Source organism: Schistocerca americana, chromosome 2 (genome assembly GCF_021461395.2).
Source record: "Schistocerca americana isolate TAMUIC-IGC-003095 chromosome 2, iqSchAmer2.1, whole genome shotgun sequence".
Taxonomy (NCBI): Eukaryota; Metazoa; Arthropoda; class Insecta; order Orthoptera; family Acrididae; genus Schistocerca; species Schistocerca americana.
In genome coordinates, this window is record NC_060120.1 from 331,261,467 (window position 1) to 331,279,012 (window position 17,546).

General features: G+C 40.2%; 1 protein-coding gene across 1 annotated transcript in view; it reads right to left on the reverse strand.

The window, feature by feature from the left end:
• LOC124593718 (general transcription and DNA repair factor IIH helicase subunit XPD) overlaps positions 1-17,546 on the reverse strand; it is a 48,732-nt gene that overhangs the window by 23,169 nt on the left and 8,017 nt on the right. Inside the window, exons 6-8 of the mRNA XM_047132030.1 lie at positions 13,984-14,080; positions 13,615-13,748; positions 3,500-3,668 (exon numbers count right to left, since the gene is read on the reverse strand). Of these exons, the coding sequence (XP_046987986.1) occupies positions 3,500-3,668; positions 13,615-13,748; positions 13,984-14,080 (400 nt within the window). The remainder of the gene's footprint in view (positions 1-3,499; positions 3,669-13,614; positions 13,749-13,983; positions 14,081-17,546) is intronic.

Below are 17,546 nucleotides of genomic sequence, written 5' to 3' on the forward strand. Positions count from 1 at the left end.
AGCACTCCTGCTTGCGCTGGCAGATAAGGCGGTGGGCCCGCGCATGCAGCCGTTTGAAGGCGATGGGGTGTTCTAAAGATGGATGGTGCTTGTGACGCTGGAGCGCCCGCTGGCGATCCTTAATTGCCTCAGCGATCTCAGGCGACCACCAAGGCACAGTCCTCCGCCGAGGGGACCCAGAAGAACAGGGAATGGCAGATTCTGCAGCAGTAACGATGCCGATGGTGACCGAGTGAACCACCGCATCAATGGTGTCATTAGAAAGAGTACTTGCCATGCACCACACTGAAATCTGTGAAGGCACCATCATTTAAAATGGAAAGCTCGAGCTGTGCCAATACATGTTCAACGGTGGCGCCTCGACCTGTTGCCACTGACCCACCCCAAAGAGGGTTATGGGCGTTGAAGTCGCCCAGTATCAAGAAAGGTGGCGACAATTGCACTATCAGCGCAGTGAGGACATGCTGTGGGACATCACCATCTGGTGGAAGATACAGACTGCAGACAGTAACAGCCTGTGGCGTCCACACCCGAACAGCGACAGCCTCTAAAGGTGTTTGTAGAGGGACAGACTCGCTGTGAAGAGAGTGAAGGGCATAGATGCAGACGCCACCAGATACCCTTTCATAAGCTGCCCAGTTCTTATAATAACCATGATAGCCACGGAGGGCGGGGGTTCGCATCGCTGGAAACCAAGTTTCCTGAAGAGCAATGTAGAAGAAAGGGTGACGGCTGATAAGTTGTCGGAGCTCAGCTAGATGGTGGAGGAAAGCGCTGCAGTTCCACTGGAGGATGATATTGTCCATGGCTGAGAAAGGCGTGAAGGGACTGGGGAGGCAGATTACGCCGCTGGGTCACTGGCTGCCACTGATTCAGTACCCGCGCGAATGACATTCATTGCGTCTGAGGGTCCGGTGAGATCCAGGTCTTCAGCAGATGCCAGAATCTCAACCTCATCCTCAGACGCGGAGCCTGTAGGAAGCAGTGGGACAGGTGCAACCGCACTGTTGTGATTCTTGCGAACCTTCTTTTTCTGCTTCTCGCGCCGTGCCTTCGGCAGTTCAGGCTGGGAGGGCCTCACTGGGTCAGTCTCAGGGACGGACGACAACCGTGAGGCCCTACGACAAGCGACTGATGGTTATTTCAGCCACTTGCAGGTGTCCGCTTTTCCGCTGGTCGGAACTTGCAAAAGGAGGTCCCCAAGGGGCCCCCTCCTGGTGAGAGTAGCCGAAGAAGTCTTACGCTTCTCCGGCTGGGAAGTGGGAACAGGTGTCCCCGATGGTTGGGGGGGGGGGGGGGGGGGGGGGTGTTGCTCCTGAAGTAGATGGAGCAGGAGCAACAGGGAGTGAAGAGCCCCCTCACAATCAAGGGGGCTGGTGGATTCTGACCAATCTTAAGAGCCAACCGTACGTGACGATGGGAGAACCGTTGTTGCAGCAGCGGCGTAGGTGGACGTCATTGGCACAGGATGGAGCCTTTCATATTTCCGCTTAGCTTCAGTGTATGTCAGGCGATCCAGGGTCTTATATTCCATTATCTTCTGTTCTTTCTGGAAAATGCTACAGTCCGGCGAGCAGGGGGAATGGTGTTCTACACAGTTAACACAGATAGGAGGCGGGGCACACGGAGTATTGGGATGTGAAGGACGTCCACAATCTTGACACGTGATTCTGGAAGTACATGGGGATGACATATGTCCAAATTTCCAGCATTTAAAACATTGCATCGTAGGAGGGATATATGGCTTTACATCACAGCGGTAAACCATCGCCTTGACCTTCTCGGGTAAGACATCACCCTCAAAGGCCAAGATGAAGGCACCGCTGGCTACCTGATTATCCCTCGGACCCCGATGGACGTGCCGGACGAAGTGAACACCTCGCCGTTCGAGGTTGGCGCGTAGTTCATCGTCGGACTGCAGAAGAAGATCCCTGTGGAATATAATACCCTGGACCATGTTGATGCTAACTGAAACATACCCCAACTTGTCACAAGCGAGCAATCTCCGTGACTCGGCAGAGGATGCTGTTTTGATGAGAACTGAACCAGAGCGCATTTTGGATAAGCCCTCCACCTCCCCGAACTTGTCCTCTATATGCTCCACAAAAAACTGAGGCTTGGTCGGAATAAATGATTCACCATCAACTAGCGTACAGACGAGGTACCGGGATGAATAATCTCCACTGCCTTCTTTAGCCATACATTCCTCCCATGGAGTGGCCAGGGAGGGAAATGATCTTGGATCGTATTGCTTGCCGTTGAGGTTAGACCTCGATCGCTTAGAGACTGCTGGTGGAGGCCCACCAGTGAGAAATGATGTACCACGTTTCATTGCGGGTCATCCGCCCTGATGCCACCTACTCCGACCAGGGGCTCTCCCCACGAGTGCCACCCAGCCACAGCAAAGACCGCCTGCCAGGATGGCCTTTGCCATGGGTCCTGATGCCCCAGAGGGATAAGCATCTACTCCTCGGCATACGTGGAGTGGTAGCAGCTCAGGCATCAGCATTGCAATCCCTGTGTAGTCAGGGGGCTACCACCAAGAGGGTACATGACAACCCCACCACAACAGACTGGCTACTGTGCTGGGTGTCAGGTGTCGAATATCCATGTATATCATCAGGGCAAAGATGGAAGTGCACAATGGAGGGAATGTATGGTACCCGGAACACACTGCAGCTGATGTGGCCGGATGCTCGGTGTAAGTCCAACTCCATGACAATATCTGGTGTGCCAGATCTTACGGCAAGATGGATATAGAATGCACCATGTAAGGCGTCCTTCCCCAAATGGTACGCACTAATGGAAAATTTTGAAATGGAGGGGTCAAACCCCTTAGGGGACCATCACATTAAAGGCCAAAACAGTTGAGACTCCTTTTAGTCGCCTCTTACGACAGGCAGGAATACCGTGGGCCTATTCTTACCCCCGAATCCGCAGTGGGGCATTTGTCTAAAACAAAGAAAATTAATTGGGTTCCTAATGAGGTACTGTAATTTAGTTCACACACACACACACACACACACACACACACACACACACACTCAAAATTCAAAATATCCACTCAATCACTGCTACGGTCAAACTACTATATATGATGTCAAATACACAACTTTCTTCAATACTGCAGTAGGTGAAATCAGGGAATGGTCGTGGCAATGAAGAATACAGCACATGGCTTGGATACAAAGTGATTTAAAAAAGACGGGTGTGGGAGACGAATGAAGATTGGGACATAATTTTAGAGACATGGAACATGCTCTGATAGTGGAGGGGTGTGGCAGAGCATTGGCCATGTTATTTTTAAGAAAACGTTCCATCATTCACCTTAAGCATGTGGTATGCATTAACAGAGTACAACTACAGAATTCTCATACATAATATTGCAATTATAAGATAAATTAGAATGACTACAAGAGATACAGGAGGTACATATAATACAGACATTATGAAACACATCTTGAAGATCTACTCATTTTTAATATATGCTCATATTAACCTCAGTGGTTTCCTTTCAATGCAGACCTTCTGTGCAACATCCTTGAGGAAACCAGCTGGCGATTCCTGAACCACATGCTGGACTCTAAGACGTGTTTTCAGGTACTCCACAAATCGCTTTAGAAAGGCAACAAAGTGCTCAGCATTTCGAATGTTTCCCGGCACTACCTCTGTAAAGATATTTATTATTCTCAATTAGACAGTTTATCACTTAATGTTTTTCTGAGAAACACCAATGAATCAGAGTTCCTGGGCAATGCTCTTTAACCCCTTAATGCTGACTGTCATGAATTCACATCATACCAATGCTGTGCTAATAAATGAAAGGTTAACTGTTTTTAAATGTCAGTGACGGTAGATGCTGATTCTTCATGAAGCTACCAATGCTTATGACAAGGGCTGCATTCTCCTGAGTGTTTCGAGCATCTCTAAAGCACCAAGATGTTTTATATTTTTATCTTTCACCTAGAAATTTATGCAGGCATTAAGGGGTTAATTCTAGATATTATAAGACATGCTTATTACAATTCAGGTTTTCCTTTGTGACATACACAACACTGCAAAAACAGAAGAGTAATATTTTAAGTATCACATACAAACTGTCATTAACTTTGTGATGTCTCCATACAGTAATAACTAATAATAAACAAGATAAAAACTACAGCTAATAAATGAACACACAAAATAGGAGGCAGAATTCAAACAATATGGGACTACATCAGTAGAGATAAACAATCTCTTTTTACCATTCCGTTTATACATTTTCTGTGCTCACCTATCACCATTTATAAATAGTTCACATGTAAGTGGTATTTCATTTTTTTCTTAGACTTTATTAATGCATAAAGAATCAACTCCTTGAAAGAACCTCAAAAAATTAATTGAATTAAAACATTGTCAATTAATTTCAAAAATGTTTAAGTGTACTGCAAAAAATTCCAAATTGCATCATGGTTCAGAGTTCATGTTTGACTGTGGGTCCCTTTTAACTGACTAGTTATATCAATTAAAAGGTCAGATGAAAGCAATGTCATAACACCTCCAACAGGACCAGGCCTAGCAAAGCACTGTGGTAATCAAAACCAACCTTTATACTGAAACTGCTTTATCTTACATCAGTTTGACAGCTACACAATATTAAATATGAGTGCATCAGTTAAATTCTATTATTCTGTAATAATACAAAAGTGATGTTAAGGTCATTGCAAGTGGATGATAAAAATAAAGTTAGCTAGGATGTGGCAAGAAATTGGCCACATCTACTTTTATGGAACTGTTGGGTCATTTATCTGACTTGATACAGCAAAATGTTAATTGGGATGTGTCACGCAGTGATTTGTGATAGTTAATTCAAAAAGTGCCTTCGGCATTGAGGCACAACAAAAAGACTGTTGAGCTAGTAAGCTATCAGCTGAAAAGGCCTCCATCGGAATTAGACAACACACACACACACACACACACACACACACACACACACACACACACAATAACTGGCTCTAGCTGCTAAGAAAGAAAGAAAGAAAGAGAGAGAGAGAGAGATCTAACTCCGATTAAGGCTTTTTTGACTGAAAGCTTACTTGTTTGACAGTCTATTTGTTGTGCCTAACGGCAACTCAGCATCTCCACTATATGGTGAAAGCAATCTATCCCTTTCATAATATTGACAACATAATGTAAATGGATAGATAAAACATTTACTCACCAAGCAGCAGCAGGACAACACACAAACAAAAAGGTTTAACTTTTACAAGTTTTCGGAGCCAGTGGGTCCTACTTCTGGCAGAAGAGTTGAAGGGGGAGGAAAACGGGTGAAGGAAAAGGACTGGAGAGGTTTAGGGAAAGGGGTACAGTTCAGAAAAGTCACTCAGAACCCCAGGTCAGGGGGACTTACCAGATGTGCTGAGAAGGAAATAATATAATAATATTGTCACTTTTAAAAATGGATAACACACTGTCACGAGAGATTCAGCAAGTGTTTAAAATATTTATTGTAACAGTATCAATTGCAAACAGTTCCACATGAGAACTATTTTCGATCACATTTTATGATCATCTTCAGTTCTAAACATAAAACATTATTAAGTAACTATTTCTGCAGATATTATAGACAGGAAATATTTAAAACTTAATTCTTTTTAAGTGGTTTTGAGTAAGTAGATGACACAGACTGACAATCAAGAGTTGTGAAAAGTCAAAATTCTTTAAAAAGAACATAGCTGAACCTTTAAAATAAAGGAAACAGTACAATAGCGCACTTGTGACAACATCTTTTGGCATTAGCATTTTACTATACCCGCTATGTACCATAAAGACCCATACATAATTGATTATGAGTTGGGAAGGGGGGGGGGGGGGGGAAGATAAGATGGGGAGTGGAAACGAACTGATATTTTGCAGTAATGCACCTAACATTAATAAATGAAACACCTTGGTAAAATTTACAATTACGTTAAAGTGACTACACCGAGTTTTCGTGAGAAGGCGTCTGAGGTTCTCTGAGATCAGTCCGCCTGTGCCCAAGTCCCCAGTCAGTGCGGTGAGCTGCTAAGGTATTCTTCTCCTACCAGTGATTATGTCATCAAAATTCTTAAGTAAGTCAAATTCTTGAAGTCACACTAGACATTAAGTATTTTATCCATGCTGTCTGTCACCTAAATTTTTGAGGTACATAAAATTCTTGAAGTCACACTGGAGATGGAGTAGTTTATCTGGTTCTTTCTGGTGATTCCCTTATATTTCTAGTTCTTACAAGATGTTCAAAAAATGTCTCTTAGGTGTTGTTTGTAAAATTTCAAGATGTGTGTCTATTGGTCCTACCAAATGTTTAGTTTCAATCACATGGTGACAGATACAATAACACAACAGTTTCAGACAACTAGATCAGGAACAGGGTTTTGCATAAGTGAAACTCCTTGTTTTTAGCTAAAACACGATACAAATTAGGTTGTAAATATATAGCTTTTAGTGTGTATATGATTATGCGCAACGAATGTCATTAACAGTACACAGGTCTGACTGACAGAACTTTTGAGACCTGGTTTAAAGAACACACTGTAGTCTCAGGGCTTATACACGGACAAGGAAAAAAAGAAATTCCCAGATTTTTCCCATATTTCCCAGTTAAAAATAAACTTTCTCCCAGATGAAAATACACTTTTTCCATGTTAAGTGACAGAATACTCTTCCTTGGCCCCATAAAACTCATCAATCCTTTGAATATTTATGGTTTTACATACAGATATAGAATTTCCCGGCACCACGTGATCTCGCCAACTGATGACAGCATAAGACACATGATGTAGTCAGCCAATAGCAAGATCACTCTTAAGTAGCGCGAACACACAAACAAGGAAAGTTAATGGTTTAAATTAATATACATAGTATTCACATATAATATTGGTCTCGAAGATTAATAAGCTGGAAAAGAAGCTAAGCTTCAACATATAATATTGATCTTTTTTGCGCTTGTTACACTTTAAGATACAAATGTGCCACTAAATTTTGAGTAACAATGTAAATGTCTGATCTTCTGGCCTCGAAATTCTTCTAAATGGTCCTCCTCAAAGAGTTGATTTTTAAATGAGAGTCAAACGCTTTGTGATTTAAGAAATTCATCGTACATTCGAGCACATAGTTCATCTTGTGTAAAAGGAAATTTGCTTTGAATGTAACGCTTTTCAAACCACCATTCGCAGTATTTTCCTGTGACCTGTTAGAAATAGGTTCATTTCAGCAGTTGCAAGAGACCACCAGATAACAGGCATCACCGTGCTTGTGCAGCTACGATGATGCAGGAATCCCATACGTCCGTACGTGTAAAACATTAAAAGACCTAACATTATGTCATAAAAGAAACAAGACATCAGAGGATACTTCAAGAGCATTGGAATTTCATGAACCATACTAAAATGCACAATTCGGCTTAAAGTGCACATTCGTATGTTCAGGTGCGGATGTAAATTTTCTTGGAGTACCAGTACTGTATTATCTCATGTTTGGTTCTTTATTATAGCATAATGCAATACGTGCACTTGAAATGCAGCGAACAGTTGAAACTAGCCAATAATGTGAAATTAAACACTTTGTTTCAAATAAACTGTTTGCCTCAGTGGTAAGGATTAATAAAAGCCGAATCTCTTTGGCAAACTGACAAAAATAACTTCATTGTTCTGTAAGGCGATTAATGCTTGACTGTCAGAAAGGTGGAAATAAAATCTGAAACTAACAACATATTTTAGCCTTCCGTAATTATGTGAATGTATTTTAATTCACTTGATAGCTCCTGGCCACAGACAACCCACCTCCCCACCACACCTCAGACTGCTCTGTGCATCAGCCCCGAGTCTACGATATTTCTGAACCAGGGCAATACTAGATAGCGGCACCCAGCCACACTTCTGTAACCAGAAGCAACTGCGCATGTAACCAGAAGCAACTGCTTAAACGAATCTAATTTAAACAGTTGTCACATCACACTCATCGGAGGCAATTTGCTGTTATGAAGCATTGCACAGTCTTTCTAAAGCCTTTAACACACTGCTGTTGGCAGACGCTTGTAGAAGCACTGTGTTTTGTTGTTGTATATGAAGCTTTTCCTTTGCAACTTAAGTTTTATTTTCATTTTCTTTTTTCTCTCGTTCATGTTTTGTTGCTGCAGTATTATTCTGCAGTAGCGGGCTACAGTAATATCCTTTGTTAGAGTATTGTTTCTTACCAGCAAAAATCAAAAATTTAACTGAAAACTGAAACCGGGTCGTATACACTCTGAGTCTGAATTAAGACAGCATTCGGAGATCTATTAATATATATAGACACACACACACACACACACACACACACACACACACACACACACCTTACCTAACATGTTTCAGAAAGAATTATCTGAAACCATTTGACTACCAAGACTTCAACATTGAAACAAGGGTATGCTTGTCAACCGACACTTAATTATCTGTTCTCAATGCACAGTACAAATGGGCCAAACTTTACAAACTTGTCCACATCACAGCGCAGATTTTCGTATCTGGCTAGTTGGAGGCAGCCAATGTAAGGATGGTACTTGGTAGTCATAAATAGTTGTTAACCAGGTATCTTTATGGCATGGACATATGAACTAATCACATTTTGTGAACAGCCTTTCCTTCACATTCTGCTTCTGCTGCACAAGACATTTTTGTCATTGAATATCTTAAAAATGTATTAATACACAGCTAATTAACATCTGATAAACTGAAATACTATTAATGATTTCTTCTCAAAGATGAAATCTACATTGTGATGGCAAGATTGATCTATAACATAGCCCAAGGTGTAGGTTGGATTGGAATGTGAGTCTTGTTGAGAGTTGGTGAAGACAATGAATGTGAATATTAAATCTAAGTTAAATGCAGCTCAAATTGTAGAATAGGTTGAAAGGTGACAATTTGTCTGTGAGTTGGCAAAGTCAGCAAAGGTGAATATAAAATTTTGGTTGTTGTGACTGACTGATCGGTAGTGAAGCTGATAGTTCTGTTTTTAATTATTTTCTGTTTACTTGAATTCAAAGACCACCAGCAGTATACAAATATGAATAAAAGAAACGCTTAAGGATGGAAAATGAAAACTCAGTATTAAATTATTTATTAAGCGTTTGTGGTTATTTGACCCTACGTAAAAAAGTTTAAGTTCAATTTGATCCCATTCTAGCATGTGGTATACTGTATCATAAAGTTGTTATATTAAATACTTTAACATTTCTCTGGTGAGCGAAACAAAATCATCCCACCACATGACTAAGTATACAAATAAGCTGTACTGCTATCATAACTTTCTGCAACAACTTGCGACAGGCATTGCCAATATGCCCTTCAAAGTTAGAGTGTGAACATTCCTTCTAAAGTTTTACTGTAGAACACCTCTGTGCACCTAAGCAACTGTCTCTCTTCTTATCCTCCCTGTAGCACATCATCACAGTTATGAAATAACTCACTAGTCTTCACATTTCTATGCAACTTTTTTAACTTTTAAACAATATTTTCCTCTTTTCATATTTGAAATCAACACCTCTATTTTTAATTTTTGATGTTTATGAAAATATCTGTATTTGTATTTTACATATCAACAAAGTGTTTGAAACAGATTTCGTCAGAAAGTGCCAAAGCTCTCTCTTCCATTTGTAGATGGTTATGCAGAGGGAAGCTGTGTTGGATCTGAGTTGTTGAAATCATCTAATTGTGCTACTATGCGCATCTTTACTCAAACAACGGAGACTTCAGGTAGGAATATCAACAAGGTAGGAAAAGATAGATTCTTACTTACTGTATGACAATGATTCAAGGAAATGTTTTCCATACAAAAGTTATATGGTGAATGTGAAAAATATTCTGATTAGTCAAGGCAAATTATGGTACACACTGAAGAGCCAAAATATTATGAGCACTGTCCATGTTCAAATGTCACCCATGGCACTGTGGGCACATGATGTGGTAAGGAAAGTATATACAGGGTGTTTCAAAAATGACCGGTATATTTGAAAAAAAACTAACCGAGCAGCGATAGAAATACACCGTTTGTTGCAATATGCTTGGGACAACAGTACATTTTCAGGCGGACAAACTTTCGAAATTACAGTAGTTACAATTTTCAAAAACAGATGGCGCTGCAAGTGATGTGAAAGATATAGAAGACAACGCAGTCTGTGGGTGCGCCATTCTGTACGTCGTCTTTCTGCTGTAAGCGTGTGCTGTTCACAACGTGCAAGTGTGCTGTAGACAACATGGTTTATTCCTTAGAGCAGAGGATTTTTCTGGTGTTGGAATTTCACCGCCTAGAACACAGTGTTGTTGCAACAAGACGAAGTTTTCAACGGAGGTTTAATGTAACCAAAGGACCGAAAAGCGATACAATAAAGGATCTGTTTGAAAAATTTCAACGGACTGGGAACGTGACGGATGAACGTGGTGGAAAGGTGGGGCGACCGCGTACGGCAACCACAGAGGGCAACGCGCAGCTAGTGCAGCAGGTGATCCAACAGTAGCCTCGGGTTTCCGTTCGCCGTGTTGCAGCTGCGGTCCAAATGATGCCAACGTCCACATATCGTCTCATGCGCCAGAGTTTACACCTCTATCCATACAAAATTCAAACGCGGCAACCCCTCAGCGCCGCTACCATTGCTGCATGAGAGACATTCGCTAACGATATAGTGCACAGGATTGATGACGGCGATATGCATGTGGGCAGCATTTGGTTTACTGACGAAGCTTATTTTTACCTGGACGGCTTCGTCAATAAACAGAACTGGCGCATATGGGGAACCGAAAAGCCCCACGTTGCAGTCCCATCGTCCCTGCATCCTCAAAAAGTACTGGTCTGGGCCGCCATTTCTTCCAAAGGAATCATTGGCCCATTTTTCAGATCCGAAACGATTACTGCATCACGCTATCTGGACATTCTTCATGAATTTGTGGTGGTACAAACTGCCTTAGACGACACTGCGAACACCTCGTGGTTTATGCAAGATGGTGCCCGGCCACATTGCACGGCTGACGTCTTTAATTTCCTGAATGAATATTTCGATGATCGTGTGATTGCTTTGGGCTATCCGAAACATACAGGAGGCGGCGTGGATTGGCCTCCCTATTCGCCAGACATGAACCCCTGTGACTTCTTTCTGTGGGGACACTTGAAAGACCAGGTGTACCGCCAGAATCCAGAAACAATTGAACAGCTGAAGCAGTACATCTCATCTGCATGTGAAGCCATTCCGCCAGACACGTTGTCAAAGGTTTCGGGTAATTTCATTCAGAGACTACGCCATATTATTGCTACGCATGGTGGATATGTGGAAAATATCGTACTATAGAGTTTCCCAGACCGCAGTGCCATCTGTTGTTGAAAATTGTAACTACTGTAATTTCGAAAGTTTGTCTGCCTGAAAATGTACTGTCGTCCCAAGCATATTGCAACAAACGGTGTATTTCTATCGCTGCTCGTTTAGTTTTTATTGCCGTTTCAAATATACCGGTCATTTTTGAAACACCCTGTAAGCAGAGCAGAGACAAATGGTATATCATTGTAGTGACGCTACAGGTCACAAATGGGGAAAGTCTCAACAAGTAATTTTGAGAAAGGGCAGACTGTTTTGGCCTGATACATGAGAACGAGCACGTGAAAATCAGCGAAGCTGGTCTACTGTTTACATGTTTCTGCTGTGATCATCTATGGAAATTGGTTGAAGAGACAATCAGGCAACAAGACGCTGGACGTTCACACCTCATGACAGAATGTGGACATCAGAGGCTTTCCACTGTGTAAAGCAGAACAGACAGAGATCAGTAGCTCATCAGCTAATAGAGTGCAATGCTAGGGCAGGCACAAGTGTTTCGAAGCACACAGTTCAGTGTCCATTATTGAACATGAGGTTCTGCGGGTAAAAACATCTCTATATTCCCATCAACAGATCCACTTGTAGTGAGTATGGGACTGTCAATACTGGAAATGCATTGCTCAATAAGATGAATGACTATTTTTGTTACATATGTAGTATACAGATACACCATTATCTGGACAAACTGTTATTCAAAACATGCACCACTCCATGCAGACTTATGGATGCAGTATTATGCTAGGAGGCACTTTCTCCTGTTCTTCTATGGGACCTGTTGTTGTAACGTAGTAATCAAAAGCATAATGACAGCTGTGGAGTGAGCATTATTGTGGACCACCTGCATCCATTCATGCCTGATGTCTTCCCCAACAATGACTGTACGTTCCAGCATGATAACTGTCTTTGTCACAGCGTCTGAACCCAAGAGAACATATGTGGGAGAGTACTCCCATGTCCACAAACCACAGGCTTGTAATTTACAGGAATAGAATGACCTGTGTGTAAATGTCTGGCACCACACAGATCTGGAAACATATGAAGGACTTGTTGAATTCATGCCACATAGTGTGTACCAAAGGTGAACTAACACACTATTACGCACGTGGTCATAATGTTTTGGCTCATCAGTGTATGTCCATCTAACAATACAAAGTCTTCAATTCAAAATTATATACTACTAGGTCACACGGTTTGATAAGCAATACTTTCACAGAAAAAAATATTGCTCAGCAGAAATTTCCTGCCAAACGAATGATTTTGCTGATGTTTAATTTCACTGGATGTGTGAAAAATGGCATCAACCAAAATTCAAAGCTGGGCTATTTAAAACTCCCATTTTTATAGTGTCAGGACTGTTTATGTACTACAATGAATATGTGCTTCTGGATGAGCAAAATTTTCTGTTCTGGCTGTTTATCAAGCTGCAACGATGGAACAAAATTAAGTAACTTGAATGTTGTCAAGAAATGCCTGGAAACATCAACTGCAGTATGACCATTTCTTCTTACGCAATTTCTGCAGTTTTAGCACACACAAAATATATGATCATATAGGAAAAACTTGATCATTGCTTTCTGCGCACTTTTACACAGAATCAATGACAGCACTGATCCTCTCAAAAAGTTAAGTGAATTCTGCAACACAGTTTCAATTTTTTCAAGTTAACCCAGTTGAACCAGAAGAGAACCTCTATATTTTCCAGTCTCAAATGGAATCACATTTCCAAATAAACCAGTATTATTCATCTCAGTAATATGACAAAAAACAACTACACCATATTAAAATAAATGACTTGCAAACACTGTTATCAATGAAACCATACAGCTATTGAGTAAACAATATGCCTGCCAGCAACAAACATGTCTTATGACACTGACTTTTTCGATCATTCCGTAGTACTAATTTTTCTCACTTTTGGAATATGACAACAGGTTCTGGTTATTATGCAATTTCGATAGCTCTAAGAGAATCATCAAAATCTCATAAAAGACCTAAACTTTTTGTAATATGTAACCAATATAATTCTATTTATGCCATTCTCTACTGACTGATGTTCATAACACCTACCTACGCTGCTGCTGCGCTAAAGTCAATTTGTGCAATGCTGTTCTGTCCTACATAGAATGTCTGCAGACAAACAAAAATAACACAGTTGCAATATTTAGAGTTGTTTCTACCAGACAACTGCACAAAACTAACAGTATATTTCAACTCATGACATTCTAATTTTCATATTCTCAATATCTCACCATGAAGAACTTCATCTGGTAAAACAGGATTAGCAAGGACAATATCCGTCTCACGGGCAAGATTAGCATCCCGCAATCCTTCAACCAATCTCTGGTACTCTTCCTTCAGTTTTTGCGCATCATCTTCCTTCATTCTGGAAAACAGTAACGTACATCAATATGACTCCTCATTTATAAGAAATAGGAATACTTTATTTCACAGCTGATTTTGTTACAGTATTTGCTAAATACAACTTTAATTATTAAAATCCAGATGTTACCATGCCTACATCTGCGCCTGGCTCGAGTCTCATAATCAGTCACAGAACTGGTTTAAATTTATTTCTGCTTGAAAAGTTCTGCATCAAGTAATAAGAATGTTGATCTTACTCAGCAATAGTACGTTCCAGCAGCTGGATGTTGGCAGTACTCCTGTCTACAATTCTCCTTGTTATCTTCACACTCATTGAGTCAATGCAAACATTATCTGAAAATAGAACAACATGACAACTAGCACTGCCCCCTCATTTTATTGTGCAGTTTATTTACATTGTATTTTATTTTTGCAATATTTAATTTAATGTTATTAATGAACACACATCATTGCCAAATGTACAGTGTATGGACACACTGAATTTTCAAACACTACTTTATTACTTTTAAAAGTACACAAAATAAATATTGGAAGAATAGAAATAGTGCAATACTCTTCAGTTCTTTATAGACATACATAAGCAGCAATGAATTCAGTATCAAAATAATTTTTCCCATTTCTAAAAGAGACATGAACCAGGATTTTAGATAAAGTGTGTACTGTAATTATTCATGGAATAGTTAGCAGCCACAAAACATTCATCACTTTCTTTTATTATTATTTATGAATTTGGCCTGCTATGGACTGCATACAACTTAAGACTTAAGGTGTTTCTTTTTCTTCCGTTCTTCCCAGTACTACTTCATTTTCTCGCCAACTGCTCATCTCTGCTCATCTGTCCACACTCTCTTGGGTCCAGGTTTTGGCTGATCTTCTTCATAGTTTGTGTTTTCTACCAGTAGCCTGAAGTGATTCCTGTCATGTATTATTTCTTCTGTAACACCTATTTTGTTGGCATCTTTCTTTACTGCTCTTATCCATCCTACAGTTTTTTTCAGCTTACTAACGTAATTAAAAATTTTCTTTTTAATCCGTGTTTCGTCCATTCTTTTTAAATGTCCGTAAAATTTTAGCCGTCTCTTCCTCATTGTATCTGTGATCTTTTCTGTATTTTTGTATAAGTCTTCATCTCTCCTTTTAATCCACCTGTTTTCCTTGTTTTTCTCAGGACCTAGAACTTTTCCTTAGTATTTTTCTCTCTCTTTTTCCTAGTTCTCTTAGTTCGCCTTTTTTATTCATTGTTAGGCACTCTGATCCATACGTTGCTTGTATCATAACAACTGAATTATAATGTCTTACCTTTGCTTGTATGGATATTGATTTCTTATTGTAGTAGTTTTGTGTTAATTTATATGCAAATTCTAACTTTTTTATTCTTTCTTTATTTCTTGCGTTATCCAGTCCATTGGCTTGGATCCACTCCCCAAGGTATTTGAATCTACCAACACTTAATTTTTCCATACTTTGTTTTCATAAACTTTTCTGTATTATGTTTGTGTTCTATATACTCAGTTTTTTGGTTTGGCCACTTAATGGGGGTGGGACAGTAAAGAATATCTAAAACTGTATTTAAATATAGACTGACAAACAGGAGGATCAGAATGATTTAAATTGATGCAGTAGATGGAAGGGAGTATGACCAACATAAATCTGACCATTGAAGATACACAAAATAGGTTATCATGGAGGTTGTGATGTGGGATACTAAGGAGCCATCGGACCCCAGTCAACATATCTAATGTAACATACAGGCAGTAATTAATATGAAAATGAGCACATTTGAATACTATAAAGTACTGCAATATTTATGAAACATCTCAACATTTCTGGGAGTGACTATGAATCAAGAACAGAACGGACAGGAAATGATATCCAGTACCCTCCAAAACCAATCATCCCAACAGTGACAGTATTCCAGGCCAGCAGTATCCTACCAATACTCTAAGCATACACTGAGACTGAATGTTGGAATGCTAATTACAATGCTATATCATAGAAAAAGAACACAGCCAAAACGATTGGTGGCAGCCTACCCAAGAGCTGAAAAAAGTAAGAGAAATGTAACATCTTAATGAAATTTTGTCCAACTGTGCATTACCGTATTTACTCGAATCTAAGCCGCACTTTTTTTCCGGTTTTTGTAATCCAAAAAACTGCCTGCGGCTTAGAATCGAGTGCAAAGTAAGCGGAAGTTCTGAAAAATGTTGGTAACGCCACAACTAACTTCTGCCATCAAATATATGTAGCGCTACACAGGCATGCTTTGCAGGCACAAAGATAAATACTGGCGCCAAAACCTCTGACTCAGTAAATAAATTTTAAAAAAAGGTGGAAGACGAGCTTCTTTTTCTCTGCCCCGAGTTTCGACCATTGCATTTTCGTACATTATCCAACAAAGTAAATACAAATTCCGTATTGTTCATCTTCGAATGTAGCAGCATTTCAATGTACTATGAAAATCCGACTGGCAAGACTGTTTGGGATGTTTGTCAATATAGCCAACTCTACGTTCTGAATTTTTTCCTACCTGTGAGAAGAGATGGTTGCTAATAGGAACTTTTATGAATTGTGAATCACATGCAGTATTCTCTTCACCATAAGAATAATACGAATATAAACATTTTGCCATGTATTCTTTCGTGTTTGCTGCTATCTCATTTAAATCTTGTTTGCCTAATAAACGACGAAACTAGTGTGAGACAACAGCAAACGCGGGAGAATATACATATCATGTCATGTTTATATTCGTATTATTCTTATGCCTAATAGTGATACAGTCAGAAATGAAGCACGGCAATTGACTAGATTTTTAAATCTAAGATGACTCTAATTTCTGTGCAGAATGTGATGTACAAAAGAGGCATCTGCAAAGATTTTCAAATGGCGAAAAATTTTAGCTAAACTCTCGTTCAGAACATCTTCTATCATACGCAGTCTATTATTTGGTTCTTGTTGATCATTACCAAAGAAAGCAGCAGTGTAAGTAACAACAAATAGCAGTCTCTTGCCATTGTTACACTAAAGAGACAATTCCTCTCTTTTTTTTTTATTTTGTTATCGTAAGCGGCATTAGCGCGCACAAAAGCAAGCCATGCCGCGAGCGGCGACAGGTCGTACACACACATTATCAGAATGCGACAAACAATGCATGACACAGTACAAAAACGCATTTTCAGCATAGAGTGACGTAAACACCTATAACAAAGAGAACGGCACTTATCAGATCAAAGAAAAATAAGCAATCGATTCAAACCAGACGTAGCACGTGAAAAAGGAAGGGTACCCGTATAAATAAGGACAGAGCGCCTGACGCATAGCAATGGCTACCTGGTAAAGCTTAACTGCTAAGCTTACGACTCGAACCAAACTACTGTAGCTATATCGTCATTCATTCGACCTAAATTGTGTCTCATATTACAATGGACCAACTGTGTTTCAATTTGGAGGTGCGGCCTAAAACTTTTCTATCCCTTGAATTTTGAGTTTCAAATTTCAGGTGCGGCTTAGATTCGGGAAATTTTTTTTTTCCTTGATTTCGAGTCTTATTTTCAGGTGCGGCTTAGATTCGAGTGCGGCTTAGATTCGAGTAAATACGGTATACCTAGCAAACAGAGGGGAGGACTGATGATGAAGTGTGGTCTTTATCAGACTAAAAAGAGAAAAGTCACTGCTTCATAAATCGCTTTCACATGCTGTTGCTACTGACAATATGCCACTACTAACCCTGGGAGACTGACCAGCATACTGATTAGAGCTGAGTGAAGAGGGCCCCTGGAGCACCCAATTATTCTTAAAATAT